This window comes from Notolepis coatsorum, assembly GCF_963971535.1.
Source record: "Notolepis coatsorum genome assembly, chromosome: 4".
NCBI classification, from domain to species: Eukaryota; Metazoa; Chordata; class Actinopteri; order Aulopiformes; family Paralepididae; genus Notolepis; species Notolepis coatsorum.
Window position 1 is genome coordinate 133,546,122 of NC_140168.1, and position 18,761 is coordinate 133,564,882.

An 18,761-nucleotide genomic window follows, 5' to 3' on the forward strand; every position below is an offset into this window, starting at 1 on the left:
CGCAGTTTTCGTCTCGTATTTTTTCTGGAAAGCTATTTATAGGGCTAAAGGCTAGTCACGTTATATCGAACAGCATTTCTGTTGTATATATACGAATGAAATAAAACAAACTGCTTAGCATCCGGACTATTACAGAGCATCTATGGATGAAATGGGGGCGGCGGGGGACGCCGATTAGTATTATTGATTAGCAATACAGTGTGCGTTCAAGTAGCCACATTCACTGATCGATCGCTTGCGTTTTACAACAATGTCCAATCCGGCTGTAATTTGGGGGAATAGTGTCCTACCGTCAGCCCATGTGATCGCCGGCAGCATTTCCCCATTATTCATCGGCATCTGGTAGATCGATATGTCCATTGGCTGATCATAAATCCCATTATTCCAGGCTGAAATCTGCGCTTCGAACCGTGATCAACGCTGGAGGATGTTCGCTTGGGATCCAGGCTCATATGAAACGCCCATAGACAGTAAAATAAATCTTTTTCCCATTCGCATGATACTGCAGTGGAGCGATGGCGCCCCTAAGAGGATCTGGCCGGTATTGCATGTCGCCGATTTAAAGGAGGCGGGTAAATCTGCAGAGTCGATCGGGGATCTAGATCCGTTTATTAATATGGAATAAAACAATAACAACTTGCCACGAGTTAACTCGTGGCTCTGGTCCTCGCATGGCACCGAAACCCGAGTTAACTCGTGGTTGGGCGGCAAAGTGTTAACAGCTCGCTTTTGTTTATATTCACAGTTTCAACCAAATAAACAAAATGTTCTATTGTTGTTCTATAGTCTATGAGCTGAATGAATTGCATAATCTCACAGAACACAGAGCATAACACACAACACACAACACTACACACAACACACACTACACTACACACAACACAACACACAACACTACACACACTACACACACTACACTACACACAACACACAACACTACACACACCACAACACACAACACAACACTACATCACAATACAACACACAACACAACACACAACACAACACACACCGCAACACAACATCACAATACAACACACAACACAACACACAACACACAACACTACACACATCACAACACACAACACACAACACTACACACAACACAACACACAACACACATCACAACACACAAAACACAACACAACACACAACACATTACAACACACAACATAACACAACATAACACAACACAAAACAAATCAACACAACACACAACACAACACAACACTACACACAACACATCACAACACTACACACAACACACAACACAACACAAATCAACACAACACAACACAAATCAACACAACACAAATCAACACAACACAAATCAACACAACACAAATCAACACAACACAAATCAACACAACACAACCCAACACAAATCAACACAACACAACACAACAGCTGGTGATTTCACTAATTGGCTCACCTCTTCAACTAACTCACCTGGTGCAATGTGTAGTTAAAATGAAAACTTGGCCCATGATGGAATGAGTTTGAGACCCCTGGTCTATCCCTTGCAATAAAAAAAAGTGTTTACTTTTACTTTTTAGTACTTAAGTACATTTCAAAGTAGAAACTTTTTTACTTTTACTCAAGTGTGTTTTTAGCCAGATACTCTGACTTTTACTTGAGTAAGATTTTGAGACGGTACCCATACTTTCACTTAAGTATAACTTCTGGGTACTTTTTACACCCCAGTCTCAGTGTCGGGCACATGGTAGACGGACCGCGAATAGGTCCCAAAATAATGAAGGCATCCTTTCACAATAAATCACAACATCCATTTAATTTGCAGCCTAGTAGGTACCTGCGGAAGAAGCAGTGGGCAGCAGAGACCACCCAGCAGGACGACACCAAGGTACCGGCGCAGAAGTCCAACTTCCCGATGTAGATGGCCACCGTCCAGGGGTGTGTGCCCGGCAGAGCCGTGCTGCCTCCCATGATGCGTCCCCTGGCGATGGCCAGTCTCTTCTGATGCCTCTTCCCACACACTGCCTTCCTGGCCGGCTTGGCGGTGGAGTTAGGTGGTTTAGGGCCAGGAAGGACATGATGGAAGGGGATGATTCTTCGAGAAGAGGCTGTGCGAGGAGACGGGATGAAGTCATTATTGTAAAGTTAGTCACATGCATCATCGATGAAACCACCTCTACTTCACTGCTGTCGGGGCAAAAAAACTCAGATCTCCGTCAATGTCTTCTTGACCCCTGGAGGACGAAACCTACTGATTTGGGGGAAACATTTCATGTTTCATTTTCACATTTCTTAGAATTTTAAGTTTATGTTGTGAGGTTTATCACCTTGAGGTCCCAGAAACCCATTCAAAACGTGTACAAACTGTACATACATGCTGTCATTCTGAAGACGTATACATGGTGTACATGGTGTCATTCTGAAGACGTATACATGCTGTACATGGTGTCATTCTGAAGACGTATACATGCTGTACATGGTGTCATTCTGAAGACGTATACATGCTGTACTGTACATTGTGTCATTCTGAAGACGTATACATACTGTACATGGTGTCATTCTGAAGATGTATACATGCTGTACTGTACATGGTGTCATTCTTTTTTTTCTTTTTTTTACTTTATTTTTTTGCGTTTATCGCTTTTCTGGTCAAGCATGACCGACAGAAACAGGTTGAAACGGGATGTAGAGCAGGGGAAGACATTCTGATAAATGACGGCGGGTCCGGGAATCGAACTCGTGTCCACCAGATCCGTGACGAGCACGGTTTTCCCCGACGCAGAAATAGCGCCGAGATATGCGGTGAGCTACTGGAGCTCCCTACATGGTGTCATTCTGAAGATGTATACATGCTGTACATGGTGTCATTCTGAAGACGTATACATGCTGTACTGTACATGGTGTCATTCTGAAGACGTATACATACTGTACATGGTGTCATTCTGAAGACGTATACATGCTGTACATGGTGTCATTCTGAAGACGTATACATGCTGTACTGTACATGGTGTCATTCTGAAGACGTATACATACTGTACATGGTGTCATTCTGAAGATGTATACATGCTGTACTGTACATGGTGTCATTCTGAAGATGTATACATGCTGTACTGTACATTGTGTCATTCTGAAGACGTATACATGCTGTACTGTACATGCTGTCATTCTGAAGACGTATACATGCTGTACATGGTGTCATTCTGAAGACGTATACATGCTGTACATGGTGTCATTCTGAAGATGTGGGTGTTATTCATAATTCCTGAAAAAGTTTACACTTTTGGAGAAACAAAGTGTCCACATCACAGCAGTGATCTACTCTACCTAGATCTACCTGCTATTAGTGCAACTAGATCAAACTGCTATTAGTGCAACTAGATCAATCTGCTATTAGCGCAACTAGACCTACCTGCTATTAGTGCAACTAGATCAATCTGCTATTAGTGCAACTAGACATACCTGCTATTAGTGCAACTAGATCTACCTGCTATTAGTGCAACTAGATCAATCTGCTATTAGTGCAACTAGACCTACCTGCTATTAGTGCAACTAGATCTACTAGTATTAGTGCAACTAGACCTATCTGCTATTAGTGCAACTAGATCTACCTGCTATTAGTGCAACTAGACCTACCTGCTATTAGTGCAACTAGATCAATCTGCTATTAGTGCAACTAGACCTACCTGCTATTAGTGCAACTAGATCTACCTGCTATTAGTGCAACTAGACCTACCTGCTATTAGTGCAACTAGATCAATCTGCTATTAGTGCAACTAGACCTACCTGCTATTAGTGCAACTAGATCTACCTGCTATTAGTGCAACTAGATCTACTAGTATTTGTGCAACTATACCTATCTGCTATTAGTGCAACTAGATCTACCTGCTATTAGTGCAACTAGATCTACCTGATATTAGTGCAACTAGACCTACCTGCTATTAGTGCAACTAGATCTACCTGCTATTAGTGCAACTAGATCTACCTGCTATTAGTGCAACTAGACCTATCTGCTATTAGTGCAACTAGACCTATCTGCTATTAGTGCAACTAGATCTACCTGCTATTAGTGCAACTAGACCTATCTGCTATTAGTGCAACTAGACATATCTGCTATTAGTGCAACTAGATCTACCTGCTATTAGTACAACTAGACCTATCTGCTATTAGTGCAACTAGATCTACCTGCTATTAGTGCAACTAGACCTATCTGCTATTAGTGCAACTAGACATATCTGCTATTAGTGCAACTAGATCAATCTGCTATTAGTGCAACTATACCTATCTGCTATTAGTGCAACTAGACCTACCTGCTATTAGTGAAACTAGATCTACCTGCTATTAGTGCAACTAGACCTATCTGCTATTAGTGCAACTAGACCTATCTGCTATTAGTGCAACTAGATCTACCTGCTATTAGTGCAACTAGATCTACCTGCTATTAGTGCAACTAGACCTACCTGCTATTAGTGCAACTAGATCTACCTGCTATTAGTGCAACTAGACCTATCTGCTATTAGTGCAACTAGACCTATCTGCTATTAGTGCAACTAGATCTACCTGCTATTAGTGCAACTAGACCTATCTGCTATTAGTGCAACTAGACCTATCTGCTATTAGTGCAACTAGATCTACCTGCTATTAGTGCAACTAGACCTATCTGCTATTAGTGCAACTAGACCTATCTGCTATTAGTGCAACTAGATCTACCTGCTATTAGTGCAACTAGACCTATCTGCTATTAGTGCAACTAGACCTATCTGCTATTAGTGCAACTAGACATATCTGCTATTAGTGCAACTAGATCTACCTGCTATTAGTGCAACTAGATCTACCTGCTATTAGTGCAACTAGATCTACCTGCTATTAGTGCAACTAGATCTACCTGCTATTAGTGCAACTAGATCTACCTGCTATTACTGCAACTAGACCTACCTGCTATTAGTGCAACTAGATCTAATAGTATTAGTGCAACTAGATCTACCTGCTATTAGTGCAACTAGATCTACCTGCTATTAGTGCAACTATACCTATCTGCTATTAGTGCAACTAGACCTACCTGCTATTAGTGCAACTAGATCTACCTGCTATTAGTGCAACTAGATATACCTGCTATTAGTGCAACTAGATCTACCTGCTATTAGTGCAACTAGACCTACCTGCTATTAGTGCAACTAGGTCTACTAGTATTAGTGCAACTAGATCTACCTGCTATTAGTGCAACTAGATCAATCTGCTATTAGTGCAACTAGACCTATCTGCTATTAGTGCAACTAGACCTATCTGCTATTAGTGCAACTAGACCTATCTGCTATTAGTGCAACTAGATCTACCTGCTATTAGTGCAACTAGACCTACGTGCTATTAGTGCAACTAGATCTACCTGCTATTAGTGCAACTAGATCTACCTGCTATTAGTGCAACTAGACCTACCTGCTATTAGTGCAACTAGATCTACCTGCTATTAGTGCAACTAGACCTACCTGCTATTAGTGCAACTAGACCTACCTGCTATTAGTGCAACTAGACCTACCTGCTATTGGTACAACTAGTAGGTCTAGTTGCACTAATACTAGTAGGTCTAGTTGCACTAATACTAGTAGATCTAGTTGCACTAATACTAGTAGGTCTAGTTGCACTAATACTAGTAGGTCTAGTTGCACTAATACTAGTAGGTCTAGTTGCACTAATACTAGTAGGTCTAGTTGCACTAATACTAGTAGGTCTAGTTGCACTAATACTAGTAGATCTAGTTGCACTAATACTAGTAGGTCTAGTTGCACTAATACTAGTAGGTCTAGTTGCACTAATACTAGTAGGTCTAGTTGCACTAATACTAGTAGGTCTAGTTGCACTAATACTAGTAGATCTAGTTGCACTAATACTAGTAGGTCTAGTTGCACTAATACTAGTAGGTCTAGTTGCACTAATACTAGTAGGTCTAGTTGCACTAATACTAGTAGATCTAGTTGCACTAATACTAGTAGATCTAGTTGCACTAATACTAGTAGGTCTAGTTGCACTAATACTAGTAGGTCTAGTTGCACTAATACTAGTAGATCTAGTTGCACTAATACTAGTAGGTGTGGTTGCACTAATACTAGATCTAGTTGCACTAATACTAGTAGATCTAGTTGCACTAATACTAGTAGATCTAGTTGCACTAATACTAGTAGATCTAGTTGCACTAATACTAGTAGGTCTAGTTGCACTAATACTAGTAGGTCTAGTTGCACTAATACTAGTAGATCTAGTTGCACTAATACTAGTAGGTCTAGTTGCACTAATACTAGTAGATCTAGTTGCACTAATACTAGTAGGTCTAGTTGCACTAATACTAGATCTAGTTGCACTAATACTAGTAGATCTAGTTGCACTAATACTAGTAGGTCTACTTGCACTAATAGCAGCAGTACCACTACTGGTCACTCTCTCACTAAACCACTACTGGTATCTATCACTAAACCACTACTGGTCTCTCTCACTAAACCACTACTGGTATCTATCACTAAACCACTACTGGTCACTCTCTCACTAAACCACTACTGGTCACTCTCTCACTAAACCACTACTGGTCTCTCTCACTAAACCACTACTGGTATCTATCACTAAACCACTACTGGTCTCTCTCACTAAACAACTACTGGTATCTCTCACTAAACCACTACTGGTCACTCTCTCACTAAACCACTACTGGTCACTCTCTCACTAAACCACTACTGGTCTCTCTCACTAAACCACTACTGGTATCTATCACTAAACCACTACTGGTCGCTCTCTCACTAAACCACTACTGGTCACTCTCTCACTAAACCACTACTGGTCTCTCTCACTAAACCACTACTGGTATCTCTCACTAAACCACTACTGGTCACTCTCTCACTAAACCACTACTGGTCACTCTCTCACTAAACCACTACTGGTCACTCTCTCACTAAACCACTACTGGTCTCTCTCACTAAACCACTACTGGTCTCTCTCACTAAACCACTAGTGGTCACTCTCTCACTAAACCACTACTGGTCTCTCTCACTAAACCACTACTGGTTACTCTCTCACTAAACCACTACTGGTCACTATCTCACTAAACCACTACTGGTCTCTCTCTCACTAAACCACTACTGGTCACTATCTCACTAAACAACTACTGGTCTCTCTCACTAAACCACTACTGGTCACTATCTCACTAAACCACTACTGGTCACTATCTCACTAAACCACTACTGGTCTCTCTCACTAAACCACTACTGGTCACTCTCTCACTAAACCACTACTGGTCTCTCTCACTAAACCACTACTGGTCTCTCTCACTAAACCACTACTGGTCACTCTCTCACTAAACCACTACTGGTCTCTCTCACTAAACCACTACTGGTCTCTCTCACTAAACCACTACTGGTCACTCTCTCACTAAACCACTACTGGTCTCTCTCACTAAACCACTACTGGGCACTCTCTCACTAAACCACTACTGGTCTCTCTCACTAAACCACTACTGGTCACTCTCTCACTAAACCACTACTGGTCTCTCTCACTAAACCACTACTGGTCTCTCTCACTAAACCACTACTGGTCACTCTCTCACTAAACCACTACTGGTCACTCTCTCACTAAACCACTACTGGTCACTCTCTCACTAAACCACTACTGGTCTCTCTCACTAAACCACTACTGGTATCTATCACTAAACCACTACTGGTCTCTCTCACTAAACAACTACTGGTATCTCTCACTAAACCACTACTGGTCACTCTCTCACTAAACCATAACTGGTCTCTCTCTCACTAAACCACTACTGGTCTCTCTCACTAAACCACTACTGGTCACTCTCTCACTAAACCACTACTGGTCACTCTCTCACTAAACCACTACTGGTCTCTCTCACTAAACCACTACTGGTATCTCTCACTAAACCACTACTGGTCTCTCTCACTAAACCACTAGTGGTCACTCTCTCACTAAACCACTACTGGTCTCTCTCACTAAACCACTACTGGTTACTCTCTCACTAAACCACTACTGGTCACTATCTCACTAAACCACTACTGGTCTCTCTCTCACTAAACCACTACTGGTCACTATCTCACTAAACCACTACTGGTCTCTCTCACTAAACCACTACTGGTCACTATCTCACTAAACCACTACTGGTCACTATCTCACTAAACCACTACTGGTCTCTTTCACTAAACCACTACTGGTCACTCTCTCACTAAACCACTACTGGTCTCTCTCACTAAACCACTACTGGTCTCTCTCACTAAACCACTACTGGTCACTCTCTCACTAAACCACTACTGGTCACTCTCTCACTAAACCACTACTGGTATCTCTCACTAAACCACTACTGGTCTCTCTCACTAAACCACTACTGGTCACTCTCTCACTAAACCACTACTAGTCACTCTCTCACTAAACCACTACTGGTCTCTCTCACTAAACCACTACTGGTCATTATCTCACTAAACCACTACTGGTCTCTCTCACTAAACCACTACTGGTCTCTCTCACTAAACCACTACTGGTCACTATCTCACTAAACCACTACTGGTCACTCTCAATAAACCACTACTGGTATCTCTCACTAAACCACTACTGGTATCTCTCACTAAACCACTACTGGTCTCTCTCACTAAACAACTACTGGTCTCTCTCACTAAACCACTACTGGTCTCTCTCACTAAACCACTACTGGTCACTCTCTCACTAAACCACTACTGGGCACTCTCTCACTAAACCACTACTGGTCTCTCTCACTAAACCACAACTGGTCTCTCTCACTAAACCACTACTGGTCTCTCTCACTAAACCACTACTGGTCACTCTCTCACTAAACCACTACTGGTCACTCTCTCACTAAACCACTACTGGTCTCTCTCACTAAACCACTACTGGTCTCTCTCACTAAACCACTACTGGTCTCTCTCACTAAACCACTACTGGTCTCTCTCACTAAACCACTACTGGCCTCTCTCACTAAACCACTACTGGTCTCTCTCACTAAACCACTACTGGTCACTCTCTCACTAAACCACTACTGGTCACTCTCTCACGAAACCACTACTGGTCTCTCTCACGAAACCACTACTGGTCACTCTCTCACTAAACCACTACTGGTCTCTCTCACTAAACCACTACTGGTCTCTCTCACTAAACCACTACTGGTCACTCTCTCACTAAACCACTACTGGTCTCTCTCACTAAACCACTACTGGTCTCTCTCACTAAACCACTACTGGTATCTCTCACTAAACAACTACTAGTCACTCTCACTAAACCACTACTGGTCACTCTCTCACTAAACCACTACTGGTCACTCTCTCACTAAACCACTACTGGTCACTCTCTCACTAAACCACTACTGGTATCTCTCACTAAACAACTACTAGTCACTCTCACTAAACCACTACTGGTCTCTCTCACTAAACCACTACTGGTCTCTCTCACTAAACCACTACTGGTCACTCTCTCACTAAACCACTACTGGTCTCTCTCACTAAACCACTACTGGTCACTCTCACTAAACCACTACTGGTCTCTCTCACTAAACCACTACTGGTCTGTCTCACTAAACCACTACTGGTCTCTCTCACTAAACCACTATTGGTCTCTCTCACTAAACCACTACTGGTCACTCTCTCATTAAACCACTATTGGTCTCTCTCACTAAACCACTACTGGTCACTCTCTCACTAAACCACTACTGGTCTCTCTCACTAAACCACTACTGGTCTCTCTCACTAAACCACTACTGGTATCTCTCACTAAACCACTACAGGTATCTCTCACTAAACCACTACTGGTATCTCTCACTAAACCACTACAGGTATCTCTCACTAAACCACTACTGGTCACTCTCACTAAACCACTACTGGTCTCTCTCACTAAACAACTACTGGTCTCTCTCACTAAACCACTACTGGTCTCTCTCACTAAACCACTACTGGTCTCTCTCACTAAACCACTACTGGTCACTCTCTCACTAAACCACTACTGGTCACTCTCACTAAACCACTACTGATCTCTCTCTCTCTAAACCACTACTGGTCACTCTCTCACTAAACCACTACTGGTCTCTCTCACTAAACCACTACTGGTCACTCTCTCACTAAACCACTACTGGTCATTCTCTCACTAAACCACTACTGGTCTCTCTCACTAAACCACTACTGGTCTCTCTCACTAAACCACTACTGGTCACTCTCTCACTAAACCACTACTGGTCTCTCTCCCTCACTAAACCACTACTGGTCTCTCTCTCACTAAACCACTACTGGTATCTCTAACTAAACCACTACTGGTCACTCTCTCTCTAAACCACTACTGGTCACTCTAACAAAACCACTACTGGTCTCTCTCACTAAACCACTACTGGTCTCTCTCACTAAACCACTACTGGTCACTCTCTCACTAAACCACTACTGGGCTCTCTCACTAAACCACTACTGGTATCTCTCACTAAACCACTACTGGTCTCTCTCACTAAACCACTACTGGTCACTCTCTCACTAAACCACTACTGGTCTCTCTCACTAAACCACTACTGGTCTCTCTCACTAAACCACTACTGGTCTCTCTCACTAAACCACTACTGGTCATTATCTCACTAAACCACTACTGGTCATTATCTCACTAAACCACTACTGGTCTCTCTCACTAAACCACTACTGGTCTCTCTCACTAAACCACTACTGGTCACTCTCTCACTAAACCACTACTGGTCTCTCTCACTAAACCACTACTGGCCTCTCTCACTAAACCACTACTGGTATCTCTCACTAAACCACTACTGGTCACTATCTCACTAAACCGCTACTGGTCTCTCTCACTAAACCACTACTGGTCTCTCTCACTAAACCACTACTGGTCTCTCTCACTAAACCACTACTGGTCACTCTCTCACTAAACCACTACTGGTCTCTCTCACTAAACCACTACTGGTCACTCTCTCACTAAACCACTACTGGTCTCTCTCACTAAACCACTACTGGTCACTCTCTCACTAAACCACTACTAGTCTATCTCACTAAACCACTACTGGTATCTCTGACTAAACCACTACTGGTCATTATCTCACTAAACCACTACTGGTCTCTCTCACTAAACCACTACTGGTCTCTCTCACTAAACCACTACTGGGCTCTCTCACTAAACCACTACTGGTATCTCTCACTAAACCACTACTGGTATCTCTCACTAAACCACTACTTGTCACTCTCTCACTAAACCACTACTGGTCTCTCTCACTAAACCACTACTGGCCTCTCTCTCACTAAACCACTACTGGTCACTGTCTCACTAAACCACTACTGGTCTCTCTCACTAAACCACTACTGGTCTCTTTCACTAAACCACTACTGGTCTCTCTCACTAAACCACTACTGGCCACTCTCTCACTAATCCACTACTGGTCTCTCTCACTAAACCACTACTGGTCTCTCTCACTAAACCACTACTGGTCTCTCTCACTAAACCACTACTGGTCTCTCTCACTAAACCACTACTGGTCTCTCTCACTAAACCACTACTGGTCTCTCTCACTAAACCACTACTGGTCTCTCTCACTAAACCACTACTGGTCACTCTCTCACTAAACCACTACTGGTCTCTCTCACTAAACCACTACTGGTCACTCTCTCACTAAACCACTACTGGTCACTCTCACTAAACCAATACTGGCCACTCTCTCACTAAACCACTACTAGTCTATCTCACTAAACCACTACTGGTCTCTCTCACTAAACCACTACTGGTCTCTCTCACTAAACCACTACTGGTCACTCCCTCACTAAACCACTACTGGTCACTCTCTCACTAAACCACTACTGGTCACTCTCTCACTAAACCACTACTGGTCTCTCTCACTAAACCACTACTGGTCTCTCTCACTAAACCACTACTGGTCTCTCTCACTAAACCACTACTGGTCACTCTCTCACTAAACCACTACTGGTCACTCTCACTAAACCAATACTGGCCACTCTCTCACTAAACCACTACTAGTCTATCTCACTAAACCACTACTGGTCTCTCTCACTAAACCACTACTGGTCTCTCTCACTAAACCACTACTGGTCACTCCCTCACTAAACCACTACTGGTCACTCTCACTAAACCACTACTGGTCACTCTCTCACTAAACCACTACTGGTCACTCCCTCACTAAACCACTACTGGTCACTCTCTCACTAAACCACTACTGGTCACTCTCACTAAACCACTACTGGTCACTCTCACTAAACCACTACTGGCCTCTCTCTCTCTAAACCACTACTGGTCACTCTCACTAAACCACTACTGGTCTCTCTCATTAAACCACTACTGGCCTCTCTCTCTCTAAACCACTACTGGTCACTCTCACTAAACCACTACTGGTCTCTCTCATTAAACCACTACTGGTCTCTCTCACTAAACCACTACTGGTCACTCTCACTAAACCACTACTGGATCTCTCACTAAACCACTACTGGTCTCTCTCACTAAACCACTACTGGTCACTCTCACTAAACCACTACTGGTCTCTCTCATTAAACCACTACTGGTCTCTCTCACTAAACCACTACTGGTCTCTCTCACTAAACCACTACTGGTCTCTCTCACTAAACCACTACTGGTCACTCTCATTAAACCACTACTGGTCTCTCTCACTAAACCACTACTGGTCTTTCTCACTAAACCACTACTGGTCTCTCTCACTAAACCACTACTGGTCTCTCTCACTAAACCACTACTGGTCTCTCTCATTAAACCACTACTGGTCTCTCTCACTAAACCACTACTGGTCACTCTCACTAAACCACTACTGGTCTCTCTCACTAAACCACTACTGGTCTCTCTCACTAAACCACTACTGGTCTCTCTCATTAAACCACTACTAGTCTCTCTCACTAAACCACTACTGGTCACTCTCACTAAACCACTACTGGTCTCTCTCATTAAACCACTACTGGTCTCTCTCACTAAACCACTACTGGTCTCTCTCACTAAACCACTACTGGTCTCTCTCACTAAACCACTACTGGTCACTCTCTCATTAAACCACTACTGGTCTCTCTCACTAAACCACTACTGGTCTTTCTCACTAAACCACTACTGGTCTCTCTCACTAAACCACTACTGGTCTCTCTCACTAAACCACTACTGGTCTTTCTCACTAAACCACTACTGGTCTCTCTCACTAAACCACTACTGGTCTCTCTCACTAAACCACTACTGGTCTCTCTCACTAAACCACTACTGGTCACTCTCTCACTAAACCACTACTGGTCTCTCTCACTAAACCACTACTGGTCACTCTCTCACTAAACCACTACTGGTCTCTCTCACTAAACCACTACTGGTCACTCTCTCACTAAACCACTACTGGTCTCTCTCACTAAACCACTACTGGTCTCTCTCTCTAAACCACTACTGGTCTCTCTCACTAAACCACTACTGGTCTCTCTCACTAAACCACTACTGGTCTGTCTCACTAAACCACTACTGGTTTCTCTCACTAAACCACTACTGGTCACTCTGACTAAACCACTACTGGTCACTCTCTCACTAAACCACTACTGGTCACTCTCTCACTAAACCACTACTGGTCTCTCTCACTAAACCACTACTGGTCACTCTGACTAAACCACTACTGGTCTCTCTCACTAAACCACTACTGGTCACTCTGACTAAACCACTACTGGTCTCTCTCACTAAACCACTACTGGTCACTCTCTCACTAAACCAGTACTGGTCTCTCTCACTAAACCACTACTGGTCTCTCTCACTAAACCACTACTGGCCACTCTCACTAAACCACTACTGGCCTCTCTCTCACTAAATACCTCTTCTTATCATTTTGGATTTTACAGCTGCAACATTTTCCCCTGCAAGTAGAGAAAGAAAAACAACTGTTCTGACACACAGCAGGAGACATGGAAGTCAACCAAGCAGTCAACCAAGCAGTCAACCAGGCAGTCAACCAGGCAGTCGGAAATACATTTAATGTAGAGGCGACTGATCAGAGCTGAGACAAAATGCTTATGCAAATTATCAAAAAAAAAGGCAATAATACTGGTCCTTTACTCACACACGCGCATCACACAGGATGGGACGTCACAATTCTCCCAGGAGATGGCGCCGTCTTTTAGGGTGTAGCACCATGGCATCCTGTCTCCATCTGGGTTTCTGCACACACACACGCACGCACGCACACACACACACACACACACACACACACACACACACACACACACACACACACACACACACACACACACACACACACACACACACACACACACACACACACACACACACACACACACACACACACACACACGGTTAGGGTTAGGTAGCTAATGGAGCGCGGCCGTCAGAGCGCGGCCCTGAGAGCGCCGCTGGCTCTGCGGCTCTGCAGCTGCATGCTTCTCCGGGAGTCCGGGGTGATAATCTGGGGCGCCGCGTAAAAAGTCGCACGCCTGACATATCGGCATGTAACTCGAGAACCAAGGCACGGATTTTGGCGATTCAGATGGCATTCGAACGGCAACAAATGGCGATTTAATTCTGTCATTTATATGTTCTGCGAAAAATGCAGTCCCGAGCCTTCAGATGCTCGCAAAGGGCCGTGAAACTGAAACTGAAACTGAAAAACAATGAAACCCGGACATTTCCATGAATTTATAAAACCCCCCGGACGCCCCGGACAGGGCGTGAAAAGAGGACATGTCCGGGCAAAAGAGGACTTTTGGTCACCCTACACTACAGTAGTGAGGCTAGCTAGCTGCTACCTGCAGTAGGTGTGCTCCCCCAGGCTAATGGAGACACTACAGTAGTGAGGCTAGCTAGCTGCTAATGGAGACACTACAGTAGTGAGGCTAGCTAGCTGCTAATGGAGACACTACAGTAGTGAGGCTAGCTAGCTGCTAATGGAGACACTAGTGAGGCTAGCTAGCTGCTAATGGAGACACTACAGTAGTGAGGCTAGCTAGCTGCTAATGGAGAGACACTACAGTAGTGAGGCTAGCTAGCTGCTAATGGAGACACTACAGTAGTGAGGCTAGCTAGCTGCTAATGGAGACACTACAGTAGTGAGGCTAGCTAGCTGCTAATGGAGACACTACAGTAGTGAGGCTAGCTAGCTGCTAATGGAGACACTACAGTAGTGAGGCTAGCTAGCTCAAGTCCATGATCTCCAATAAAGGGGTGATAGCATGCGGGTTAAGTGATCATTATATGATTTTCTGTACCCGCAAAAAGCGAAAACAGAAGGCCGTCTGTCACAAAACAGTCACATCTAGAGACCTCAAAACCTACTCTAGAGAGGCCTTTAACCAAGAACTGGAGATCATGGACTGGTCAGATGAACTCAGTGGTACACAGGTTGAAGAAACATGGCTTGGATTCAAAACCAAATTCTATGAAATTTGCTATGAAAACCAGAGACAAAAAGATCCCAGTCATCACACACATAATAAACCTCTCCATAAAACAGGGACACGTCCCCAATGACTTCAAAATTGCGAGAGTGACCCCTCTGCTAATGGAGCGCGGCCGTCAGAGCGCGGCCCTGAGAGCGCCGCTGGCTCTGCGGCTCTGCAGCTGCATGCTTCTCCGGGAGTCCGGGGTGATAATCTGGGGCGCCGCGTAAAAAGTCGCACGCCTGACATATCGGCATGTAACTCGAGAACCAAGGCACGGATTTTGGCGATTCAGATGGCATTCGAACGGCAACAAATGGCGATTTAATTCTGTCATTTATATGTTCTGCGAAAAATGCAGTCCCGAGCCTTCAGATGCTCGCAAAGGGCCGTGAAACTGAAACTGAAACTGAAAAACAATGAAACCCGGACATTTCCATGAATTTATAAACCCCCCCGGACGCCCCGGACAGGGCGTGAAAAGAGGACATGTCCGGGCAAAAGAGGACTTTTGGTCACCCTACACTACAGTAGTGAGGCTAGCTAGCTGCTACCTGCAGTAGGTGTGCTCCCCCAGGCTAATGGAGACACTACAGTAGTGAGGCTAGCTAGCTGCTAATGGAGACACTACAGTAGTGAGGCTAGCTAGCTGCTAATGGAGACACTACAGTAGTGAGGCTAGCTAGCTGCTAATGGAGACACTAGTGAGGCTAGCTAGCTGCTAATGGAGACACTACAGTAGTGAGGCTAGCTAGCTGCTAATGGAGAGACACTACAGTAGTGAGGCTAGCTAGCTGCTAATGGAGACACTACAGTAGTGAGGCTAGCTAGCTGCTAATGGAGACACTACAGTAGTGAGGCTAGCTAGCTGCTAATGGAGACACTACAGTAGTGAGGCTAGCTAGCTGCTAATGGAGACACTACAGTAGTGAGGCTAGCTAGCTCAAGTCCATGATCTCCAATAAAGGGGTGATAGCATGCGGGTTAAGTGATCATTATATGATTTTCTGTACCCGCAAAAAGCGAAAACAGAAGGCCGTCTGTCACAAAACAGTCACATCTAGAGACCTCAAAACCTACTCTAGAGAGGCCTTTAACCAAGAACTGGAGATCATGGACTGGTCAGATGAACTCAGTGGTACACAGGTTGAAGAAACATGGCTTGGATTCAAAACCAAATTCTATGAAATTTGCTATGAAAACCAGAGACAAAAAGATCCCAGTCATCACACACATAATAAACCTCTCCATAAAACAGGGACACGTCCCCAATGACTTCAAAATTGCGAGAGTGACCCCTCTGCACAAAAAGGGCAGAAAATTAGACCCAGGCAACTACCGCCCTGTTTCTATTCTTACCTCCATCTCGAAAGTCATGGAAAAAAATCGAATCTACGAATTCCAATCTGGCTTCAGAACATCCCACTCCACTGACACATGCCTTCTCTATTTGAATGACCACATCAAACAAGAAGTGGACGCGGGCAAATACTGCGGCATGGTCATGCTGGACCTACAAAAGGCCTTCGACACTGTCAATCACTCCATTCTGATTGACAAGCTAAAAGCAATTGGTTTTGATTTAGTTTATCAGTGAGCTGGATGCAATCCTACCTGGAGGGGAGAGAACAGATGGTGGAGGTAAACGGTACTCTATCCCCCCCCTCACAGTGAGCTGTGGTGTTCCACAAGGAAGCATACTAGGACCGCTACTGTTCCTAATTTATGCAAATGACATGTCATCAGCTTGTGACTGCAACTTGTTCCTGTTTGCGGACGACTCAGCCCTGCTGGTCTCTGACAAGAACAAGTTGCAGATTGAAAAAACCCTCAGCTCGGAACTAGGCAAAATCTGCATATGGCTCGCTGATAACAAACTATCATTACACATGGGCAAAACAGAGTCCATTCTCTTCGGTTCAAATAACAAACTCAGCAAGACCGACGGCTTCTCAGTTACAGTGGGTGACAATATTGTCACAAGGAAAGATGAAATTACCTACCTGGGTTCCATCCTAGAGGCAAATCTTTCCTGTGACAAAATGGCATCCAATGTAATAAAAAAAGTCAACCAACGAACTAGATTCTTGTACCGGATCTCCTCTCTGGTAAACAAGAATACCCTGAAGACTCTGGCAGGAGCACTCATTCAAGGGTACTACGACTATGCTTGCACCTCATGGTACCAAAGCACCTCAAAGGCACTAAAAACAAGATTACAAACATCACAAACAAACTGGTCAGACTACTACTTGACCTTACCCCTAGAACCCACCTCACCCCTGCCCACTTTGACAACCTAGGATGGCTTAGAGTAGACGACAGAGTACAGCAACTTGCAATGGGCCTGGTCTACAAGATACACTATACAACTAAGGTACCCATGTACATGTCAAAATACTTCCCAAAGGTCAGTGAATACCACGACCACAACACCAGAGGAAGCTCAACAAATCATGTTAAACCCAGATTCGGCTCAAACAAATGACTAAACACGTTTCGCAATTATGCCACATCAATGTGGAACGCCCTACCCAAAGCTGTAAAGGAATGTGAATCCCTACCCACATTCAAAACCGCTCTTAAAGAGCACCTACGGGAGGCTGCAATTAGAAACTGGCCACCGTAAATGTCCAAACCCCCCACCCCCTCCTAATAGACAGTCTCCTCCCCACCGCATGTATATATTCTCTCCCGCCGTATGTATATTTCTCTCCCACCCACCCACCCCCTCCAAATGTACAGTCTCCTCCCCACCGTATGTATATTTATCTCCCACCCACCCAGGGGGCGAATTTAGAGCCCGCCACCCGCCATTGGCGCTCAGTTTTTACGTTTGGCGCCTCCCACTGAGAGGTCTGCCCGCCGTGTGGCGTGTAATCAATCAATCAAGTTCATAACGATACTCTTATTTTGAAAATCTGTGCGGGTCTCATTTCCGCCCCAAGCGCAGCGCCAGTCATAATATCGATGGCTCCGGCAGTTAGCAACATTCGGTTCATATGATACTCTTATTTTGAAAAAAAAACATGGCAACGAGTCATATCCGCCCAGCCCTGCAGCGGGATACTATTGGCTTCTGCTCGTATCAACACAGAGGCAGTCTGCTCTAGTCTAGAGCGGACCTCCATGAGCTACCGTTACTGTTTAAACAATGACCCAGTCAACTATTCACTTTTAGTTTAATACATGACGAGGCATTGTCTAACGGTATCTAGCTGGCTAGCTACTGATAGCTGCTGATATCAACAAATGCTCCAGCAATAGTCGACTCGAGTGCATAATACCTCCGTTCCCTCGTTAGCTAGCTCACGTTAGCTAGCTCACGTTAGCTAGCTCGAGTTAGATCTATATGTCCCAGTAAACTAAATTGTCTTAACATTATCT

At 44.3% G+C, this 18,761-nt stretch overlaps 1 protein-coding gene across 1 annotated transcript in view; it reads right to left on the reverse strand.

The window, feature by feature from the left end:
* Window positions 1–18,761, reverse strand: part of hgfac (HGF activator) — a 167,820-nt gene that overhangs the window by 36,588 nt on the left and 112,471 nt on the right. Inside the window, exons 9-10 of the mRNA XM_084312368.1 lie at window positions 14,042–14,139; window positions 1,814–2,084 (exon numbers count right to left, since the gene is read on the reverse strand). Coding sequence (XP_084168494.1) covers window positions 1,814–2,084; window positions 14,042–14,139 — 369 coding nt within the window. The remainder of the gene's footprint in view (window positions 1–1,813; window positions 2,085–14,041; window positions 14,140–18,761) is intronic.